The sequence below is a fragment of the Porites lutea genome, chromosome 5 (genome assembly GCF_958299795.1).
Source record: "Porites lutea chromosome 5, jaPorLute2.1, whole genome shotgun sequence".
In the NCBI taxonomy this organism is placed as follows: Eukaryota; Metazoa; Cnidaria; class Anthozoa; order Scleractinia; family Poritidae; genus Porites; species Porites lutea.
The window spans coordinates 1,586,024-1,607,500 of record NC_133205.1 but is presented as its reverse complement, the minus strand read 5'-3'; the positions used below and the strand labels follow the sequence as shown (position 1 = coordinate 1,607,500).

The 21,477-nt window shown below is 37.4% G+C and overlaps 3 protein-coding genes across 3 annotated transcripts in view; 2 read left to right on the top strand and 1 right to left on the bottom strand.

The window, feature by feature from the left end:
• The window catches only part of LOC140938994 (myb-binding protein 1A-like protein), a 25,677-nt gene extending 18,020 nt beyond the window's left edge, over positions 1-7,657 (bottom strand). The window contains exons 1-10 of the mRNA XM_073388552.1: positions 7,492-7,657; positions 5,842-6,068; positions 4,967-5,047; positions 4,467-4,580; positions 3,697-3,819; positions 3,363-3,455; positions 2,700-2,811; positions 2,303-2,481; positions 1,413-1,492; positions 639-702 (exon numbers count right to left, since the gene is read on the bottom strand). Coding sequence (XP_073244653.1) covers positions 639-702; positions 1,413-1,492; positions 2,303-2,481; positions 2,700-2,811; positions 3,363-3,455; positions 3,697-3,819; positions 4,467-4,580; positions 4,967-5,047; positions 5,842-6,068; positions 7,492-7,627 — 1,209 coding nt within the window. The 5' untranslated portion in view covers positions 7,628-7,657. The remainder of the gene's footprint in view (positions 1-638; positions 703-1,412; positions 1,493-2,302; positions 2,482-2,699; positions 2,812-3,362; positions 3,456-3,696; positions 3,820-4,466; positions 4,581-4,966; positions 5,048-5,841; positions 6,069-7,491) is intronic.
• A 192-nt stretch (positions 7,658-7,849) lies between these two features.
• On the top strand, positions 7,850-20,269 carry LOC140939154 (stomatin-like protein stl-1). Its single transcript, XM_073388714.1, has 15 exons — positions 7,850-7,983; positions 8,715-8,798; positions 9,147-9,221; positions 9,875-9,974; positions 10,961-11,019; positions 11,579-11,651; positions 12,070-12,129; positions 12,570-12,626; positions 13,032-13,078; positions 13,164-13,209; positions 13,368-13,466; positions 13,611-13,690; positions 14,052-14,180; positions 15,539-15,858; positions 20,131-20,269. The coding sequence occupies exons 1-14, from the start codon at positions 7,936-7,938 to the stop codon at positions 15,851-15,853; spliced, it is 1,272 nt and encodes a 423-aa protein (XP_073244815.1). The 5' UTR covers positions 7,850-7,935; the 3' UTR covers positions 15,854-15,858; positions 20,131-20,269.
• Positions 20,270-20,387: 118 nt separating this feature from the next.
• On the top strand, positions 20,388-21,428 carry LOC140936776 (G-protein coupled receptor 161-like). Its single transcript, XM_073386264.1, has one exon. It carries the CDS (start codon positions 20,388-20,390, stop codon positions 21,426-21,428), a length of 1,041 nt encoding a protein of 346 aa, XP_073242365.1.
• Positions 21,429-21,477: the final 49 nt, after the last annotated feature.

The following is a 21,477-nucleotide window of genomic DNA, read 5'->3' as shown; positions in this document are numbered from 1 at the left end:
AAGCTGGAATTCTATTTTTTTTTTTCCGAGCCCTGATTACAGTTGCTGTTTTCAGTTCTTGACATCTGTTTGCTGTTTTTTGTTTCCTGACTCCATTTCCTGTTTCTGTTTTTTACTTCATGTCCCCTGTACAGTGGAACCTCAATGTAACAAACCTCTATATAACAAACCATTTTCTTTGCCCCAGTAATAGTAAATATATATAAATTATTTCTGAAGAGTGACGTCCTAATTTATGATGTATGATAACTGTATTAAGGTTTGACTGGGAAGGCACAATCAATTTTTGTAATGTTGAGGAAAAACAATTTCTTTTGCAAATGCATTCCACACTTTGCTAAATTTCAAATGATCAATTACACAGCAGTAAACATTCTTCCTCCTTTCTTAGGGATACTTGAATTGAACCTTCCACGTAGTTAAATGAATTAGAGTGCTGTTCTTAACTAGGTAAAGGGGGTCGGTACAGAACAGCCAAGTCAGGGCATGATGCATCTCCTTAAAATTTTGAATGAACTAAGAAATTTGGGCAAAATGTTTTCTTACAGTACTTTCTTGTCATGGTTGAGTAAGATCAGCCAAAAAACCACAAATGGCAGGTAAACACAGGATTTAGCTGATTAAATAGTGGTACTCACAGCTCCAAGCATATTTTCCACAGTTTTTGTTTTGGTAAGTTTGTCAAACTGCATATTTCCATGTCTGAAAAAAGAGGGCAGAATCACTGTCCTAGATAAGATATATTAAAAACTGGAAAATAAATACAGATTTTTACCTGGCAATTATACAGGTTTATTTGAAAATCACCTTCATTTGCATAATTACAGAAGAGGAAAAAGGCAGTTATATATTAACGTTTCTGCAATATTAATCCTTTAAGTCCTAAGAGTGACCAACATCAGTTTTCTCCTCACAATGTCAATACATTAGCAAAAGTAAAGGTTACGAGATTTAATAAAATGATCATCTCAGGGAAAATGCCTTGATGTCTTATCAAATTCTCTCAACTAATTCTTAAGGAAACGTATGGAGGTCAGTTTGGAGAATTTTTCAGTGGATATCAGGGCTTAAAGGGTTAACAGCTAACTGCACTTCAAAAGTACAATTCTGGGGACGTTCCCTTATAATCTGCAGGGCTTGGTTGTTAAAAAGTTTGATAACACTATCCACAAGATAAATCTCTATCAGCGGATAGCACAATAAATTATTGGTTTTCCGTAATATACAATCATGTTCTTATCCACTGGATAGTCTTTTATCCAGTGGGTAGCACTATCCTCCATTTCATGAACAATCAAGACCATGATTATTGTTGCCAATTCATAATCTGGCGAGTCATGAGTCGTAAGCATCATCACCTGCATGATCACTATTTTATTTAAGAATAATATTAATAATTATTTTCAGTGTACCTTCCAAGAAGCTGCTGTAACACTAGGCTAGGTACTTCAGGGTATCTGTTTTGATTTACCAGCACAGGAAGACTCGAAGCCTGCAAAGCAAATTGCAGCTGATAATACATTGTAGTGGAAATACAGGTTTGGATCCTACAATAGTTTAATGTCAAATCTTTGTACAAACAATGCAATGTTCCATACATTTACCCAAGACAATGATTATCCATAATTATCTACTACATGTATCTCCAATTTTGCCCAACCCAACCCAGAGGTTTCACTAGAAGCACTAGGACCAGAGTAAGAGCATCAGAGTGCTCAGTTTCTAGCTCCGACTCAAAGCACAGTTCCCAATAGCCTCCCAGGCACACAGAAGCTCTTAGAGCTTCATGTTCCTTATCCACATTAAGGGGGGGGGGGGGGGGGGGGGATGCATCACAAGCCAAAAGAGCATCTGCATTGATGGCTAAAGACCAACTCAAGCTTCCACATCTCCATACTCTGTGGAAAGACTCTTAAGAGAGAGACTCTCTCTCTTGGAGATCTGCCTGACTCACCACGTCAGTACTGAAGAGTGGCTAAAAAGAGAAGACATGAAACCTTTTAGTAAAGAGGGGAAGCAGCATAGATGGAAGATGATTGGACATAATATACTATGACAGGACCAATCCAAAAAAGCGACAATGCAACATAGCAATGACTTGGGCACCAGAAAAAAAAAAAGATGAAGAGGAAAACCTAAAACCGCCTGGAGGCACACAGTTGAAAAGGAAAGGGTAGAAGCAGGATGGCAATCGTGGAAGGAAGCAAAGACCATAGCAGCTATCGAGATAAGTAGAAGGACTCTAGCTTTATGTGCCGCGAGGCATGAAGAAGATAGGTCAAGGTTGATCTGCCAGACATACCAGTTGTTTTGTAGCTTCATGGAGGTAATTCTTTGGAGAAGACAGGCCATTAATGAAGCTCCTCATCATATGAGCACTGAACACTATTGGGACCTGTCTTGCACTGATTTGGGGAAGTATTTTCCTGACAAGTTGGAATCCAAGGAACTTTCTGTTCTGTGTTGACTGAAACAGACCATCTGAAATTATAAACAAACAACACCAGTATGAAACAAAAAACGCACACACACAATCATTTTAATCAGTAAACATAATGGAATAAGAAAAATATTAAATGAACACTGAATTTAATTTAAGCAAATTTAAAGAACTAGAAAACAAACAAAAAAGGACTTTTTTGTACTTTTTTTTAGCTGTCGATTAACATGAATAAATAGAATAATAATTATCGGCAAACCTTCCACCACTTTGTTCCAGAACAATTCCACATCACTTGCAGGGTTGTCAAACAAGGTGAGGAAGACTTCATCCCAAACACAGTGGATTCTCGGATGTGAAGAAATGGAGTCCTAAGGAAGAAAAGTCTCTCTGTGGTAATAGCTCCTTGGATGAGCTTTTTGCAGCAACTTTTGAGGTGGGGTGTGGGGTATACTAGAGAAGGGGGAGAAATTATTTACAACTGGAAAGACAACCCTGTCTTATTATGTATTAAACAAAATTAAAAAACTCAGGGAAGGAAATACGTTATAAAAAACACCATGTCAACACCCAATACAGTACTACAGGTGTGTATACCAAACCTACATGTATAACAAGGAATGAATATTACCAAAGTGAAAAAGTAACAAATGGATATTTCCATAGACGGTTATGATCTCTAGTAAAAAATATGAATAAACAACAAAATAACACACATAAAGCATTATCTGCAGAAAGTCTTTGTCAACAGTTAGACACAGTTGACTTCATCAAAACTAAGTTGTACATGTAGTATTAATCATGGTGTAAACAGAGACTGACTTTTCTAGATGACTTTTCCCTGGATTTCTGCTAATCGTCTTTTGAACAACTTGGCCCACATGGGAGCTATGAACAAAGCAATAATTAATTTATTGTTTACCTGCAATACCACAGCCATCCGTTCATAATTTTTCTTGTCAGCAATATAAGAACATTTCCAGGAACTTTTTATTAATTTCCTTTCAAGATGATCCTAGTGAGGAAAGACAATGAATACATGATTTTTCTATTTTGCAGGCAGACAATTCTTAATAAGACTCAAGTCTTTCTCAAGGAAATGACCAGTTGGTGTTTTTCAGTATACAACTTTGTATAAAATACATGTATTGTATATTAACTTACAATCCTTATTATCATTGAAACCATGCAGAAAAACAAAGGAAAAATAACAAATTATAGACCAAGAACAAAATTGAACCATCACATATACACACCCCCCAACATCTCTGAAGTGCAAGAGAGATAAGAAATGTTTCGGGTGTGGCTTGTGCCCATCCACCCTCTATAATGTCCTTGACAGATGGATAGACACAGTTTACAAACACATCAGTGGATACCTGCAAACAAAGAAAAACAATCTTATTGACATTTTTAAAGAAACATGAAAAAATTGTACAGTGCCAAGTGATTTCTGATAAACTGCAAGGTTCTTCCAGTAATATAGATGTAATAATAATAATAATATATAATAATAGAAACTGCAGGTGCCTGTAGTTATTGGAGTACTTAGCCTAGATAAAAGGGCCTGGGAAAATACATTGGAAAAAAATCCCCGAAGTGGTCTCTTATGGGAGCTCTAGACAGTACGAACTGCGAAAGAAGAAAAACATTAATAATGATAATCAATAATCGATTACATGTCTCCTCTTTTCTCATGGGGCTTTTCAGGGATATAAAATGCAACAAAATTTGATTAAAATGGAATTGTGAACAAGGTTAAGAATCCAACTAGTGGAAAATGAAACAGTTAGCTACAGTATAGCATGTACCTGCAAGCACAGCCAAGGATTTGAACTTGGACAACAGAGAACACCCTGAGGATTTGAATTTGGGGCCCCTAAATAACTAGTCAGCAACCTGTAGACCTCTCAGACCCACTGCCTGATCCCTAAATCTCCTCAATCTGCCATGTTTGCTTGTGAATATTTTTGGGTAGCAACAAAAACCAGGCAAGGACTAGATGATGTAAAATCATTTAACTTACCACTTCAAAAATGTCCACAATGACCTTTGTACAAAGCTCCTGTAAATAAGTCTTTTTCTTGCTCAGCTCTCTGACTCTTGCAATCAACAAACTAAGCCATGCTGTATCACTGGACTATAAAAAGCACATTTTTTCTCTTAATATGGAAAAAAGTGATTGATAATAATTAAATATATGTCCACAAATAAACACATATGTACAAATTACAAGGAATGTTGTATACAGGCTCATTTGTCAGAATGATAAAATGTCTTGCTCTCATGAACCAACCCATACACAATGATAATAATAATAATAATAATAATAATAATAATAATAATAACATACAATTATATGAAATTATTCATTCATGAATTTAGAATCTGAAAAATCAGTAAAGCTAGCTTCAATGAAAAAAGGGGCACAGATTTACGGTAAATACATCACAGAATGAAGATTTATCATAATTGTTACATAATCTATAACAGATGGAAAAGTTGAGATCCAATGTCAAGCCTTACAGTTATTTTGTCCTCCTTGAATTGTGATCTTAAAACAGACACCAAGCCAAACACTTGTCCAGCGAAACTGTCTCGCTCTTCCTGCAACAATAAAAAATTATATGCATTACCAATATACATTGTAACCTCACAGGTAAATTACATGTAGCTTGAGATGCTATTAACATCAAACACACAACAGGATGTTTTTTTAGGGAAACAAAAAAGTGAAACAAATTATTTATATTACTGTCAAACTCACGAAGCCGTGAACACCTGAAAAATTTCAGGAATGTTGATTGTGTATACTGGTCAATCACAATAAAGCTCAGGATACGCAAGCAAACCTCTAAACCACAAACTAATTGCCGCTGCTGTTTGCGGTTTACTTATCTCGCGCCTTATTGGCTTATTTCTTGCAACACAATAACATTCCATAAATCTGTATTTCTGGTGTTCATGTGGTTTTGTGAGTTTCACCATAACTGAACTCAAACTTATTTCACTTTTCAAAGAAAAAAGAAAACAATACACATTAGTATTTACTTCACTCATTACATTACGTGTACAATTACATGTAACAAAACAGAAATTGTTGGGAGTTGGAGTAACTAAAAGTTTTCAAAGTCAATTCCCAAAAACGAAATGCCAGTATAAAAAGCTATCACTACATGTAACCACAAAGTGCATGGTAGTGAATTTAATACACATACAGTGTACATGTAGATTATATACAGAGATGTTGATAGCTACATGTAAATTGTACGATTAATTCAGAATGTACACAAATATAATTTATTTTTTTTAACCAGATACAGTTCACAGAATTAAAAAGTAAAACTTTATTTTTCAATCTACTTCTCCCTCTTTGTTATATGATATGACCAATGCCTTACCCATGATTTTGCACTACCAGTGACTTCTAGATTCTTGGCAATTAATTTGAGAACTTTTTCAGGAGATAGGCAAGCAAATTCAGAGAGAATCTCTGTCAGCACAGTTGCAAATCCCTGTCTTGCTCCTTTCCTGGTAGATGCTAAACCTTTTACAAGGCGTTTCACACTGTATTTTAACTCATCACAACAGGAAATGTCATCATCATTCTCATCATCTTCCTCGCTATCTCTAGTCTGATAAAATTGTAAAAATTTGTGTTAGCTGAAGGGAATTTTTTTTCTTATTATTATAAGCCCCAGGTAATCGCAACTATATGTAGCCTTGTGGTGCATGCTATAATATTATCATCACTGTCAACACATCCACAATTATAAAAATCCTTGCACAAGAGTTCTGGGCTCGGTTGCATAAAACGCCCATAACAACTACGGGTATACGTACGTGCACTCGTAACTTAAGTCAGTTGCATGAAATCACTTGTGGTCCACTTAGGGAATTCACCTAAGTGGGTGCACTTACGATTTTCGTAAGTGTTCACTTAAGTGTCGTTTATGCAACAGAATTTGCGGGTGTTGCATAAAACGTTTTTTACGGGAAGAATAGCATGTAAATTTACGGGACCTATGTAGGTCCCGCATTGTTACTGTTTTTACTAAAGTTAACGAGATCTTTTACTGAGAAGTGAAAAAAAGTATTTTTCTTCACGTAATTTGTTCTAATGCGCTTTATTAACCTCTGATGTACACTTAAAGGCCCACTTTGTGAAAAAAAGAAGAACTATCATAATTTTTTCCAGTAGATATTGAAGAAAAATAATGTGTGCAAGCAAATTTTATATTTTTGAGAGGCTTAAAAGTGTTCGAAACGACTTAAAACTTTCTTTACACTCACCGATGGTTAGCTTAAGAAAAAAGATGAATGAAGTATTATATCAAAGTTACGTGTGCCTTTAAGTGAGCCCGTAAGTTACCACGTAAAACAGAAACTTACGAGAGTGCTAAGTGTGTTCCATGCAACACACGTAAGTGTACCCATAACAGATTCGTAAGTGACCTACTTAAGTGGGCACTTAAGTGTAGGTTTTATGCAACCGGGCCCAGGCCCTGGACATTCCAAAACTGGATTATCCTACCTAGTGTATAAATCACTATTCAGTAAAGAAAGCCATTACTTTCCCTAACACTTGCCCGATAGATATTTATTCACTGAATATGGTTATTGCATCCACCATCTGGATAACAAGGGCCAGAGGAATGCATGTACTTCACACAAGTTTGAGTACAAAGTGGTGCCCCCTGGGATTTAAAACCCTACCTCTAGGGAAGGACATGGATGAAGAAACAGCTGAGCGTATTTTTGACCGAAGCACTTTAACAGGGTTCTATAAAACTGAAATAAGACCTTGTAAAGCTACTCCCAACAGCGACAACTCAACAACACGCAACAACATACAACAGGGTATGCAAACGGACGCAAAATGTAACATCCAACAATGTTGCGTCCGTTTGCACGCGGCTTTTATAAGGACGAGCTCAGCACGCACTCTGCTCAGAAGGAATAAGATAAAGTACACCACACTCAAAATTTACTAATCAAACGAATCTCAGAGCACGCTTTCTTTGCAAAAATGACTGCACGCTGCGAACAACATACCTCGTCCTCTGTCTTGTGCCGTTTTTGAGCTTGATCTAAAGCACATAAAAGCTGCGAAGCTGCTTTCAATCGTTTTCTTTCGTCAGTAGATGCAAGGTCCCAGAAATGTGAGAGGATGTTTTCTGAAGACATACTGTCGTTTTATGAATTCTAATAATTGTAACACCAAGATAAACACGACAAACTTTCACACACGTGCATTTCCAACCACCGCCATGTTGGATTTGTCCGAAGGGGCCTGGAACGAAAGAAAGCCAGCGATAAAAAAGGGTTATTATCAGCGGTTTGTAAAAGAGATTAGCTGCGCATACTTTAATGAGGCATGCACGCTGACAATTTTATAACACGTGCTCATTTCCGGCTGGTTTATGCAACAAGCAGAGAATATTACAGCTGTTTTATGTCAGTAAATAACAACAAAATCTGCAGTCGATTTCATAATGCTTAGCTCGAGGATCTTAACGAGACTGGGCAGCTCTCCTTGTCCGGTAAGTGTAATCTGTGATGCAAATATGCAATGCCTGTGAGAGGCTCCTTTATGACTTCCTCCTTACACTGATCTAAGCCTGGTTCTCACTTGTCTCACTTTCTAGGGCCAAGAGAGTACTGTCACCATCGTATTTTGCAAATATATCAAACAATTGGTTTAATCCATTTACTTCCAGAATTAAGACCACTTAATTATCATGATGGAGTCTTATAAGGTCGTCCTATTTATTATTTTTTAGCATTTTACCAAGTGAAATTGGAATTTTGTTGCACTTTGACTTTGGCTACTTTTGGAAGTGACAGGGTTCAGAGCCCAGTACTATTGGCCACTCTTGAAGACAGGACATTAGGGTCTAGTGAACCATATATAAACCTGAGCATTCAAGTCACATATAGCATATACATGTATGTGTCTTTCCCATGAAAGCGAAATTCTATGATTGTAGCATCAAAAACACTTGCTTTCTTTAGTTTGCTTCGTAAGCTTTCCTTGTGCTATCCCAGCCTCTTGCGTGGGTTCATTTATACTGGTAAACTGAGTCAACTCACTCTTATTGGACACCTCCCTATAACAGATACCTACTTTAATTAGTTGGTCCCAGTCATTTTTCAGTCATTTTCTTTGACTGTCTATACCATGGACACCTCTGTAAGACTGACCATTACAGGAAGTACCAAGGGTTACCATTGCAGAAAAAGCTGACTCAGCTGTTGCTGAATTAAATTGCAGGTTTTTCAGCCAACAAGGTTTGCTGCCAGAACAATGGCATATGGCTATAGCAGGACAAAGAGAAAACAGTTACCTGTTAATACAGTAAGTAGCAAGTACAATCATATAGACTTGTTCTAAGTTAAAAATTCCTCTCGGGTTTAATAAATCAGTATAAATCTGTGATAAGTCTTTTTTTTTTTCATTTTGAGAAGAGAGGTGGGGAAATGCCCGAAACAGTGTACATTTTTTACACATGCCAACACCCCTCTCCCCACTGTCTCTTTGAATAAATTAACACCTGGTTAACCTGTTATTAAATCATGCTATAAATAAAATTATGCCTTTTAAATGCATGTACCTGGTACCTGGTAAGTAACTGTATCATTTACCTGATAGAAAAATTACCTGTTGGAAAAGAATCAATTTTTAAACTAATATCTTTTATTTTAGGTGATAAAATTTGTTCCTCAACAAGAGGCTTGGGTTATTGAAAGGTTTGGTAAATTTAACAGAATTTTAGAACCAGTAAGTTGCATGTACAGATTCTCAAATAATAATAATATTGTTATATTGTAGTTCTATTTTTTGGAAGTGTGTACGCACTGTACCTGTTGTACCCTTTAAACTCAAAGGCAGCGACATATTGTGAATATGTTATTTCTTCTTGTTATTAATTGTGGGCGAATTATATCCTCAGAGGAAAAATTCAATCAAAGTTTACACAAAGGATGAGCGAGCTCCCCACCCTGGCTCCAGTTCAACATTTTGAATTCCCTGCTTCTTATATACTGGGCAGAATTTCATTTTTCAGGGCCAGGAGACTGTACCTCACAAAATGTGCTTGATTAAAATTGACCCCACAAAAAGAAAACTGTAAAATACCAAACAATTTTCTTTTTCTCCTGATTCTCATATGATCCAGGTCACTGCAGCTCCAGTAGTGATAGATGTGTTCAGTCATTCTGTTAATGAAGTGTGATTTATAAGTTAATGAAAAATCCATGAATATATTGCACGTATACAAGTAGCAGTACATTTAGAAGATAGAGAACTTTCACTTGGTAAACATCAATGTAAATTAATAGAGGAATAATAGGAATAAATATTAGTATCATAAAGTATTATTATAATATATAAATGTATCCCAGTTAATATTATTTTACTCTTTTCATCGCCAGGGGCTAGCTATTCTCTTACCTATTATTGATGACATCAAGTATGTACAAAGTTTAAAGGAGGTAGCCATTGAAATTCCTTCGCAATCTGCCATCACACTTGGTAGGAATTTATAGGAATTTATATCAATTTTGCACTTTTTATCTCTTCTTTTTTTCACATGCACAGTTTAATAAAGTAAATTTAGTTCAGCAGCATTTCTAGGAGAGTACCACGCCCAGTTCTGGTGGACGAGCTGAAGCTTTGGGCGGGGGCTTACATGTACTTCCTGGCACTGTTACTGTTGAGCCAGGTCAAGCATATCCCCCAAGATCCCACTCATGAATTTATTATTCGAAAGTAGAATCTGTTGGTAGTTGTAGATTCATCCCTACATTCTTGCGTGCGTAATGAGCTGTGAATTCACACAGGAAGCAGTTACTAAATTCTACCTGCTCAGTTTCCCTGAATTTGATGTAAGTGTCTTCTTACTTTACTTCACTTAAATAGTTTGCCAATAGAAAGGATTATAAGTATTGACAGGAAAACCCAAAAGAAGAAACTAGTTCCCTCACTGAAGGGTCACGTAAGACTCACTATAAATAAAAATTAAAACAGCTAAAAAAATTCTAAATACCTAAACAAGTGGTAATTATGTAAAATTATTAAAATTATGTAAATTTATCATAAAATTATTAAAATTAAATTAAATTAAATTATTATTATTTTGTAAGAAATTTAATCCATTCAAAGATTTTCAATCTGACCAAATACAGACAAGTTCTCATAAAATATTCACTTTTTATCACGCATACAGGAATGCTGATTTGAATTTGACACTGGTTACAGGAACAACTAATTTTTCAAGTGATCAATAATATTCATTAAAAGAATATTGTAGGGGTACGCTTGACCTGCCTTCCCGTAAAAAAATACTTTTGTTGTTCAAAACAGGAGAAAGATACAGTGAATACTGTTAGATGGATCTTGTTGAACAGCACTATGCACCACTTGGCGCAAAGGTCAATGATGATGATGATGAATTTTATCCATACCACCTACAATGTATGCTATATAATACTTACATTTTTCTTTTTCTATTTTAATAGATAATGTTACTCTTCACCTTGATGGAGTATTGTACTTGAGAGTGACTGATCCATTCAAGGTTTGTTTTTTTTCTGTCTGAGGCAAACTTGTTACATAGGCCATCAACTCTAACATGTTTCTCATAGTAAGTATTAAAGCAGTGCGGTCTTTGAGGCAAAACACATGAAAATCCAAAATATTATTTAATATAACTATAATAATTAATACAGAAAATTCCTTTAACATGTTTTAAATGGTTCTTATCATTTATTAAGGTTAAGTAGTCCAGGAAATACCTGTCCTTTTAGTGGTAAACTATACCTGTAGACTGAAGGGTTTAACATTAACGTCTTACGTACACGTAACAATGTAACAAGATACCGGACTTGAATTGCCACTTGGTAGTACGTGTGTCCTGGCAGCTTAATGCAGCAAGCAGCATCTTTACTCATATACTGTTTGTGGACTTTTTCAGCTGCAAAACCTAAACAGTTTGCCCCTTTCTTGATGCATTCTTTAATAATGCGACAAGACGAAGCAAACAGACATTTAACCAACAGAATTTAATGATCAACATTATCTAATGTGATTTGTCCCCATGGTTTGTTGACTTCTGCATTACCACTGTCATTATGTAGGCGTCATATGGAGTTGAAGATCCAGAGTTTGCAGTCACTCAGTTGGCACAGACAACCATGAGGTCCGAGCTGGGTGAGTGAAGTATAACTCTGCAACCATCACATAACCATCATAGTTTGATCCTGACCTATGTTTGTAGTGGTGTACAATGTTTCTGCAAACTGTGTGAATACACAAGACTCTTTTTGCTAATCACAGCATTTAGTAGTGTTCTCCAACAGTAGAACAGTCAAAATCCATACAACAGAACCTCAATTTCCACACCAATTTATTATTTTACTTTTTAATTTTGCTTAACTGAGACCAGGAGGTTTACACAAAAGTCTGATTGTCAAATTAAGTTGGCCCACAATACAGACTTCTTGTGGCGTTGCTGCTCATGTCTTGTTGCCAGTTGGTTCTCATTTAAGCTCTCCCTAGTGACACCATGCTTGTTATGAGGATGACTGGGGACTGTAGAATATTAATTTATTGTTTGCTTTCCTTACAGGAAAGATCAGCTTGGACAATGTATTTCAAGAACGAGAAAGATTAAACCACAACATTGTAGGTGAGAGCATGGAAGTCTACCATGTCCTAACTAAAAAAAACCTTGAGAAAGTTTAATAGTCAAAAAAAGAAAAGCATTTTTTATCTTCATTTTTTTTTTTTTTTACTTTCTAAGAGTATGGCAACAACATAAGTAAACGTTAAGCAAATTTATAGTTTTGATATCATTAATATTTTTACTTTTAGTTTACTAACTGTCCAGCATTATAAAGTGTTAATTAATATGTGCAATAGTATCAGATGTAACTTAATGTTTAGAGTAGACCATGGTATTTTTTAAGGGATTTGCAATATCAAACTGTTTTAAAATTGTACAATACTTTAATTTGGGTTAAATTTGTCAGAGTTTCACAAACTTTGTTTAACAAATTTTCATCACTTTAGTACTGTTTGTGTACTTTTTTAGATTATACCGGATGCTAATCAATCTTTTCCTTACAGAGGCCATAAACCATGCAGCAGAAGTCTGGGGGATAAGTTGTTTGAGATATGAAATTAGTAAGTTATAGTTTAAACTGACTTAAATGTACACTGTTTTGATAACTGCGTGTTGGTGACCTACGTGATTTCTGGTCTCTATCCCAACATAGAGCATATTTGAAACATTTCAGAAATTTGGGAAAAGTCTTGAAGATGTACACTCTGATATTGCGTTGCCGCATCAATGTCTAAAATTCCTTTTGGTATTTCATTGAATGCCTATCTTGCAAGTAGGCTCCTTTTGGGGTCTTGTAGAAGATTGTGTTTGCTTTTCACACAAGCAAGTTGTTTTTCAGCTCGAAGTGCACTTCAGCTCGCCTGATGTTCGCATAAAATGCCACAATGGGAGAGCTTACTCAAATACTGCGAATCTCATGCAAATACTAATTACAAGTCAACAACTGTCGTGTCATTTTCTTGCAGGGGATATTCAGCTGCCTAACACAGTAGTAGAAGCCATGCAAATGCAGGTAAACTTGTGCAGCAGTCACTCTCTCTGTGTTTTTTCAGTGGTTGAACGTGATCCTTCATAACTAGCATTTTTTCTTGTTCTAGGTGGAAGCTGAAAGAAAAAAGAGAGCCGCTATACTACAGTCAGAAGGTGAGTTTCTGATGACATGATCTTACCATGTACTTCTAGGTTTTACATTTGGTGGACTGAACCTAAAAAAATGCGAGATTTTGAAGCCATCACAAAGATACTAAATTGCAGATCACAGCATTCTGAAAACCTTTTCATAATTTATTCACATTACGCAGGTGAAAGGGAAGCTGCCATCAACGTAGCAGAAGGAAAGAAACAGAGTCAAATTTTAGCCTCGGAAGCCAGAAAGATGGAGCAAATCAATCTTGCAACTGGTAAACAACAATGTTTTTATCGTTTGATCTTTATGAGAAAATTACAAGAATTTCTGCTGAAATGGCATGTACGTATCTCTTAAGTTGCTTTTGTTGAATGGATGTTCAACAACACAGTGATTTGACATGTTTTTACAATTTTAGGTGAAGCAAATGCCATTATTGCGAAAGCCAAAGCACGTGCTGAGGGAATTCAGCGAGTTTCTCTTTCTTTGCAAGAAAAGGTGTTTATCATCATTTATTTACATTGTATAAAGCTTGCTATCCGTTTATCATTTATTTATTTATTTATTTATTTATTTATCGTGGACTTCAATCAGCCCCAGCTCAGTTCTTCAAGAGGTTGGCTTGTATCCTTGCTCACCTATTTCTCGTAGGAAGAATTATTACGTTAATTGATAAAACCCTTTCGAGTTTTTTCGAACCTGCTTGTTGGATGAGTAGTTATTCCGTAAGAAATTTGAATTCAAATTATTGATCAGGATGAGATAGTTTCCAAAACCTGTCTTGGTAATTGTTATCCAGTGATGGATTGTTAAGTAGAAAGCATAGTGCTATGGTTAACTATTTTTCTTGTGATTTTAGTTAGGAGAGAGGGCAGCCAGTCTCAATGTTGCTGAACTATACGTGACTGCATTCTCCAATTTGGCCAAGACTAATAACACCGTGGTTCTCCCGGCAAATGTAGGAGACCCGGCTTCTATGGTAGCGCAGGTAAGCTGGAAGAGATAATTAAATCGGGGAAGTAAAGGAGAAGGTTAACGGCACTTGCAAAAGAAAAAAATCGGCTCACTACTCATACAACAAGACTTTGGAATTGCCTCATTAATCCGGGCAAGTTCCTTACTGTCTGAACAGAAAGGGTGGGTAATGAATTATGCTGGCTTAATTCCCACCTCTCTCCCTTGTCTAAACTTGGAATTTGATCACTTAGGGCGCCGGACCGTAGCCGGACCAGTTCTGACAAATAAAAAGCGCCCTTAGCGCCCTCGCCATAAGTCTTGAAATCGTCTTCTTTTCACGTCCGTGAGGTCGTTTCCTATCTCTTAACCAGACTTTACATGCAAGTATTTCTAAGGTAATTCCTCCCTTCAGAGCATTCATAAATATAAACTTACACTCTTCGTTTCATTTCATGCCAATCCTGCAAGAACTAGGTATCAGAGACTCGAACAACAGCTTAAAACATGCATGGAATTCTAAGAATATTCATTAGCTTGTTGGTCATTTGCCAGAACTGACGCACATAGCAGCTCTGATCTTAACTATCTTATAATAACAAACTGTGTCTTTTCTGTACCATGTTGGTAAATCATCAGCTGCAATATTAACGGTGTGTCGCTATCTCGGTGTGTTCTTTCATAACGTAACGAGACGAAACACACCCACATGCAGTGTAACTGAGAAAACGTCTTTCCCCTTTTACATCGTTGTTTTCAGCGATGATTGTTTTTTTCTAAGCTTAAACACAGTCAAGGCAGCACCAGACACACGTCCTTAGTGTGCGGTTCATAAAAAGAGGCGTCCGCCATCCTGCGGTTTAAAGATGATGAGTTTCATTTTGTCAGAGAAAACTATGGCCAAATTTTACTAGCTAGAACTGCACGACCAGCGCCTATAAGAACGAGCGTAAACGATCTGCGTAAACTAATCAACAATCATGTTCCCAGGGTTTCTTTTCTTCATCAATCCCAGGGACCCTGGAAACGAGTTTGACTGAATAAGAAGGGAAAGGAAATGTATTGATTGTGTAAGGGGGCGAGAAACATGTTGCCGATGTCAATATAATGTTATCCGTGTTTTGACGAGAAAAACCATCTCGTTACAATCATAAGCGAGGGCTTTGGAAAAAGCATAAGGGTGAAATCAAAAGTTGTTCTCTGTTGTTGCGTGTTGCGGCCTGTGTTCGATTAAGACTCGAAATTACTTTATCAATGTTTGCTTTAATTCCTGCGTATTGTTTTGTCAGTTAAAGGTTATGGCAAAAGTTTTGGGAAAACACGCTTCTACGACTTATTATACTCGATGCACCCGTGATTTGTTTTGGACTCAATTCTCTGTTTTACTTCCAGGCTATGGCAGTATATGGACAACTAACTGGGAAACCTTATAATGACCCTCCCAACCCACCCTCCGGATTACCAGGTGATACGCCAGAACACACAGGACCGAGTGATGACGGGGCAACGGGTGGTAGTGTGGAGAGCTCGATAAAACCCAAAACACCTGTCTCATCAACACAAGCATTTAGAGAAGTAGAAGGTTCAAAAGACTCGCAAATGAAATGGAACCCACCTGGTGCCGCGGGCTTCAGAAAACCAGGAAGCCCAACCACAGCACACTTTACTGCCGCTACGTCACCAACGAGATCACGTGACTTCTCTTGATTTAGGTACTTGTATAAACTTGTATATGAAGTTCAAGCAGTCATCAGTTTCGACATGGTTCTAATCACCTCATAGTGTGGGCAGCCCGTGGTATCAGCAAGCGCGTACCTTGAGCCTAAAGTGTACAAGTTTTTAAGTACAAATTCGAGGCAAAAGTGGGTGAATAGTTTGAAAAATTGACTGATCGTTTCATCTTCTGAAGCGACACGTATCATGAACTCTAGCGTTCATTTTCCTTTGAGATTTGCGTGGTAACTTTACCAAGCTTGGTGATCTTCTGTCCCCAGTTGATCAAACGTTGCATTGAGTGTATAGAGATTTATGTACTGGATCGCGCTATCCAACTTTTGAACCGCTGGAGCCTAGTGGATAGTTTGAGATCTGAAAATTGTCACACCTTAGCGGACCTGGCAAATTTGTAATTTATCTAGTCAATTCAAAGGCAGCTCCACCCAGATTCCTGCTCAGTCGACCTTACAACGGTGCGAATTCATTTCGCGACAAGTGGCAGGGAGCGACTTAATTAGTTCTCGCTATTAACGAGTCCCTTACGGCAATAAAATCGACTTGTGAATTTCATTAATTGTGAACGTAACTATACGTAGGTAATTGCATTTCAATGTAAGTAAAAAGGACATTAACGTTTGAGAATTGATAATACAAGGCATCAGAGGTTGTTTCCTCAAGATCTCTTTTATGCAAATGTAGAAGTGCTTTACTTAGTCGTCTAAAACATACACCAAATTTCAACTGTTTCCGCATTTTGAGAGCAGGATTTTTCGTGATTTCCGTGTTGCTACATTTAATTATTTTTTTTGTCGCAACCATCCAATTTTAGTAAGCTGCTACAGTTCACGGATAGTTTTTGTCAGGTTACCCTTCACCGTATCCAGATTTAAACTGAGTTCGCGTTTAAGTTGTCGAAGTTCATCCTTTGATTTAACTCATTTGTCAATAAATTTAAAAACTGGATCATTTCAAGACAGTTTTTCCAAATTAAAATTCCACGGCCTATTAATCAAATTATTTTTACTATGACGTTTAAACCCAAGTTGTAAAACAAAAAATAACTCTGTTCATGGCTAACAGCGACTTCTGTAAGTCTTGTCCAGTTTGCAGACTGCTTCGATAGTGCATGTACTAAGAAGGTCAAATCACAGTATATCAAGGTGATCAGTACTGTGCTTGCAAAGACACAACAGGCATGTTTTTGGCAGCAGCGATTAGCTATGGCCATTATAAACAATAGGTAGTCACGGTGTGGATCCTACTTGAGCCTATTGTTTCTCAACTTTAATTGCCTTTCAAATGCAAACATTGACTCTCTATAAAAAGGTGGTCGGTTTCATTTCATGGTCACGGTTTCGCGGTCGGTCGCTTTTGGTTCAATTTGTACAGCGCGTTGGAATTTGTTGTCCCCAAAGCTTCTTGCAGTTATCGGCACAAGTGTAGGTTGAAAGTGAAAGATAAATCATTGATTTCTTATAATTTGGATCAAGTGTTATAAGGCAGACAAGTGCATCGATTTCCTTGTTTTGTTCAGCCCCGTATTAATTTGTACAAAGTTGTACTCATTCTCCGCCGTTTTCAAATTGGATGGTCAACTTTATGAAGGTGAGCGATTTTTTAAAAGGTCTTCTTCAACATGCATAGTTTTGTTTAAGCTTAGGGCACTTGACAATTGTCATTAATCGTTCATAAGTCTGAAGAAGAACTTTTCACAAGTTGTCAAAGTCAAGATAAACACGCGCATTCAAACAGTTTAGTACGTTTGAACTCGTTCTTTCGAGCATGTCATAACTTAACAGTTTTGGGTCACGGGCGACTACATTGAAGAAACGGTAGTTCACCTTTTGCGACAAGTTTTTAAGATCTTTAAATCAAAAGACGTTTACGTTGTTGAGAATGAGGGCAAAATTCTTCTGTGTGGCTCCATAATTTATTCACAGATTCTTTTAAGAATTGTCTATGACTCAGCTTGTTCAAACAACTAGACTATTAAGTGGGCAATTATTCGCTGCTAACATTTTCATATGTATATTGAAGTCTGAAATTCCTGTCGCAGATACTTTTTCGGCATGTCTCTGTACAAATTTGTTAATTATAGACGTATTTTAATACATAAATTTTTTGTCTTTGAAACCGACAATGCCACTTTTGATAAAACGCGTTCTTGCGTTATTTTTTGTGTCATTGTCATTTCTTGCAAATGATTTTACGGCCTCGTACTCGCAAGAGAGTAATCCGTGAGTAGCCCAGCGAGATGCTGTCGATCGACAGCTCGTTTAGTATATTGCTCTAGAAGCCAAGCTCAATTAGAATGTTCACAATAAGTTAAAACCCTCTGGGCGTTTTGTGTCACTGAACTCAGTAGAGTGACATAAATACCCAACTCATCGTGAATTACATGGTAAAAAAATTTCTCTGGACGTTTTTATATTAAAACGTTGTTTTGTTACACCTTAAAAATTAAATTATGATTGAAGTCTAATTGAAGGCTAGCTTTCGGCTTTTAAAAGAGTTCAAACAAAGTTATCAAGGAAGCTATTGAATCAGTAATTATACGGCCATTGATATTGGACGTGTTATTAAGAGAAGACCCGACTAACAAAAAGCATTCGGTCCACTCAAGTTGCCCATCGGCACGCAGTATTTACTTAAATGAAACGTTACGTCAAAAATAGTAAGTCCCTTCAGTTGATCTGGTTGCTATTTTGCTCTCCATCCACAAAAGATAAATTTCAAACAGATTTATTGTTGTACTAAAAGTCGGGACGAAAAAAACTCTTGTTTGTCGAAGTAAAACAATAAGTTATTTAGCTCCTTGACACACGGCGCAATATAGCACGCAAGTTTGCGCGCAATGGCATAAATTACATTATGTGTATAAATCTGAAACTGCTGCTTGTAACGTTGGACGTAAGTCAGTAAGGAGGTGTTACACTATGAACATTTTTTCTGGAACTTGTAGTTTTGTTGCAAATTTTGTACATATTATTTCGCAAAGCTGTCGTGAAAATTATTTTTTATTAATGACAGGGCCTTTAGATATCTACGACATTGCGTGAAATAAAGTTCAAGACATGCCAAGCGATGCAACATTGCCAGCACTACTTCGCGTAACATGTTTGACGACATCCCGAAGTCTTCGTTGTGGTCTATGTAACACTCAAAACACTTTTGCGGCGCCACCCTTAGTCCATAGTGCAAACAACGCTATTTTTGTCTCCTTTGTATTTCAAGAATTTCCCTCCTCACGACTTAAGCTGAACGAAACAAATGATGATCATGTTTCTCTAATAATTTCAGTGCTTAGTCGTTTATGTGTAAGTTAATATTTTGCCAGAAGGCAGGTGTGATAAGAATAGGGCACATGGCCCCCCTACTAAATAGTTCTCCTAAACCAGCACAGTAGTGAAAGATAGACGTCCCTCACGGTCTGTGACCTCCTCACTGCGCACAAACTCAAGTTTTAGGTAGTTAATAGGTCTGTCTTATGCTTTTTGGCGATGGGGTAAAGGAACCAGAAACAGTGTCCGATTTGAAGAGGTGGCTGCTCTATGGAGTTTACTAATGAAAGGCCGTGTTTTAAAACGAAGGCTTACTTAGTGTGGTGGTTTTAGACAATCAGTTGACCTCGAGACTTGCTAATGAGTGAGTTAATTGCTGAAGTAAACAAAGAGCAATTTTTTTGCCTCTGATGTATAAAAATGTGCTCTGTTCACTTTTTCGCTAAGAGAAACTATTAGATGCTAGTTTTGTCCCACGTTTTGTCGAACGCGGCTTTACTAAACACTGGCGTTTTTAATAACGGTCTGCAATGTTTGTACGCCGCTAGAACAATGACTAAATGATTAATGTAGACACAGCATGGAGCAGTTTCTTTCTGCGGTGAATATAACATACGAAGGTAAATGGACAAAAAATTCGACAGAAATGGAGCTTCCAGCTTAAAGGGGCTATGTCATTTTAGGTCAGTTCCGAGCTGAAGTCATTACTGAGTCTGAGTATCCATACTCAGAATGGTCCCGTTGAGTCATGAAAAAGATATCAAAACTGATAGCAAGTAGCATGACTCAACCGCTTTGATCCACTGTGTGGCGTGACACAGCCCCTTTGAGCCGATATGTAGCGTGACACAGCACCTCTGAGCGGCTGTGTGGCTTTATTTTACTTGAATTATTTTGTTCAGAGACGTAGGTTTAATGTCCCTTTACTGTTTGTTCCTAGAGAAATGGCTTTGTTTATTCTGAAATCCTACTTAATTTTCTTTACAGGTGTTACAATAAAGTCATCAGAATCTGCATCTAATGGGTTAACAAGAATGAATCATCTCTCAGCCAATCGCTCGCAACCGGAGAAAATCGCTGAAGCCTTTTTCCTTGGAGTCCTTTTAGTGGTCGCTTTTCTTTTGAACATTGCAATATGCCAAGCCATGCTATTTCCCTACCGTCTAAAGACGCCTTCAAACTTATTTCCCTTTTCCTTAGCTATAGCAAGTTTATTTCTAACGATATTGCACACCCCTTACACCATGGCGTCGGTAATTATGGACCGATGGCCATTCAACAACGCGTGGTGTCAGACTTCTGGCATGTTGATCAATCTGCTTTCAATGGCGTCGAACTTTTCAATAGTAACCATTGCAGTTCATCGCTATTACCTCATTGTTGAGCCCCTTTATGCCACGATAAGCCTACGCCGAGCCAGGAAAATTGTTGCTTTTGTATGGTTCACTTCTTTCGTTACCGCAATTCCGCCATTATTTGGCTGGAATTCTTACAGATACGTTCCAGGGAAAGCATTTTGCACAGTTGATTGGCAAGATGGTGGACCTAGCCTGGTTTATACATTTTATCTCATGACTGTAAGCTTCTTGGTGCCATTTGGAATTCTGATGTACATTTACCGCGCTATTTATCTCAAGACAAAACGCCAACGGATGATTACAGGCTATAATACCCTTCAAGGACTTCACAGCGAGCATTTGACGGCAAAGCCGACCGAACGTTCGCGAACCATCTATCAAAAGCTTGTTTTTTGGGTTAGACAAAGGAGAAGAAATTCACAGTATAGCGTGTCTTCGCCTTCAACTTCCGAGAGAGGGAATATATCTTCTCCTGCAACGTCTGTCTCTTTATCCTTCGAGGCATCTAACACTATAGAAAAGGAGAAAGAACTCAAGAGGAAGAAAGAAGCTCTCAAACGCACTCTCACACGGCAAAGTTCTGTTTACGAGCAGAAAACAGTTCAAAGCGCGTTTCTTTTACTTACAACATTTCTCGTCATTTTGTCTCCTTATTACATCGTTGGTATATGGTCAGGTCTTTCTCAATCAAGCCCTTCGACGGTAGTAGACTTCATAGTTACCTATATATTCGTTTCCATGGCAGCTGTCAATCCAATCTTATACGGCTTCTTTAATCGCCATATAAGGAGAGCAGTATTGAAATCCGCAATAGGCCAATTAGCTTGTCAAGTTTGCAAATGCTGTAGCGGAGATTCAGGGATACGAGGATCTTATCCAGTCAATGAAACGGAACGTAGATACAACGGTCTGGAATCAGACCGCTGACTTTTCGTAATTTCGCAGTCTTCCCCCAATCCTCATTTCTGAGGTGTTC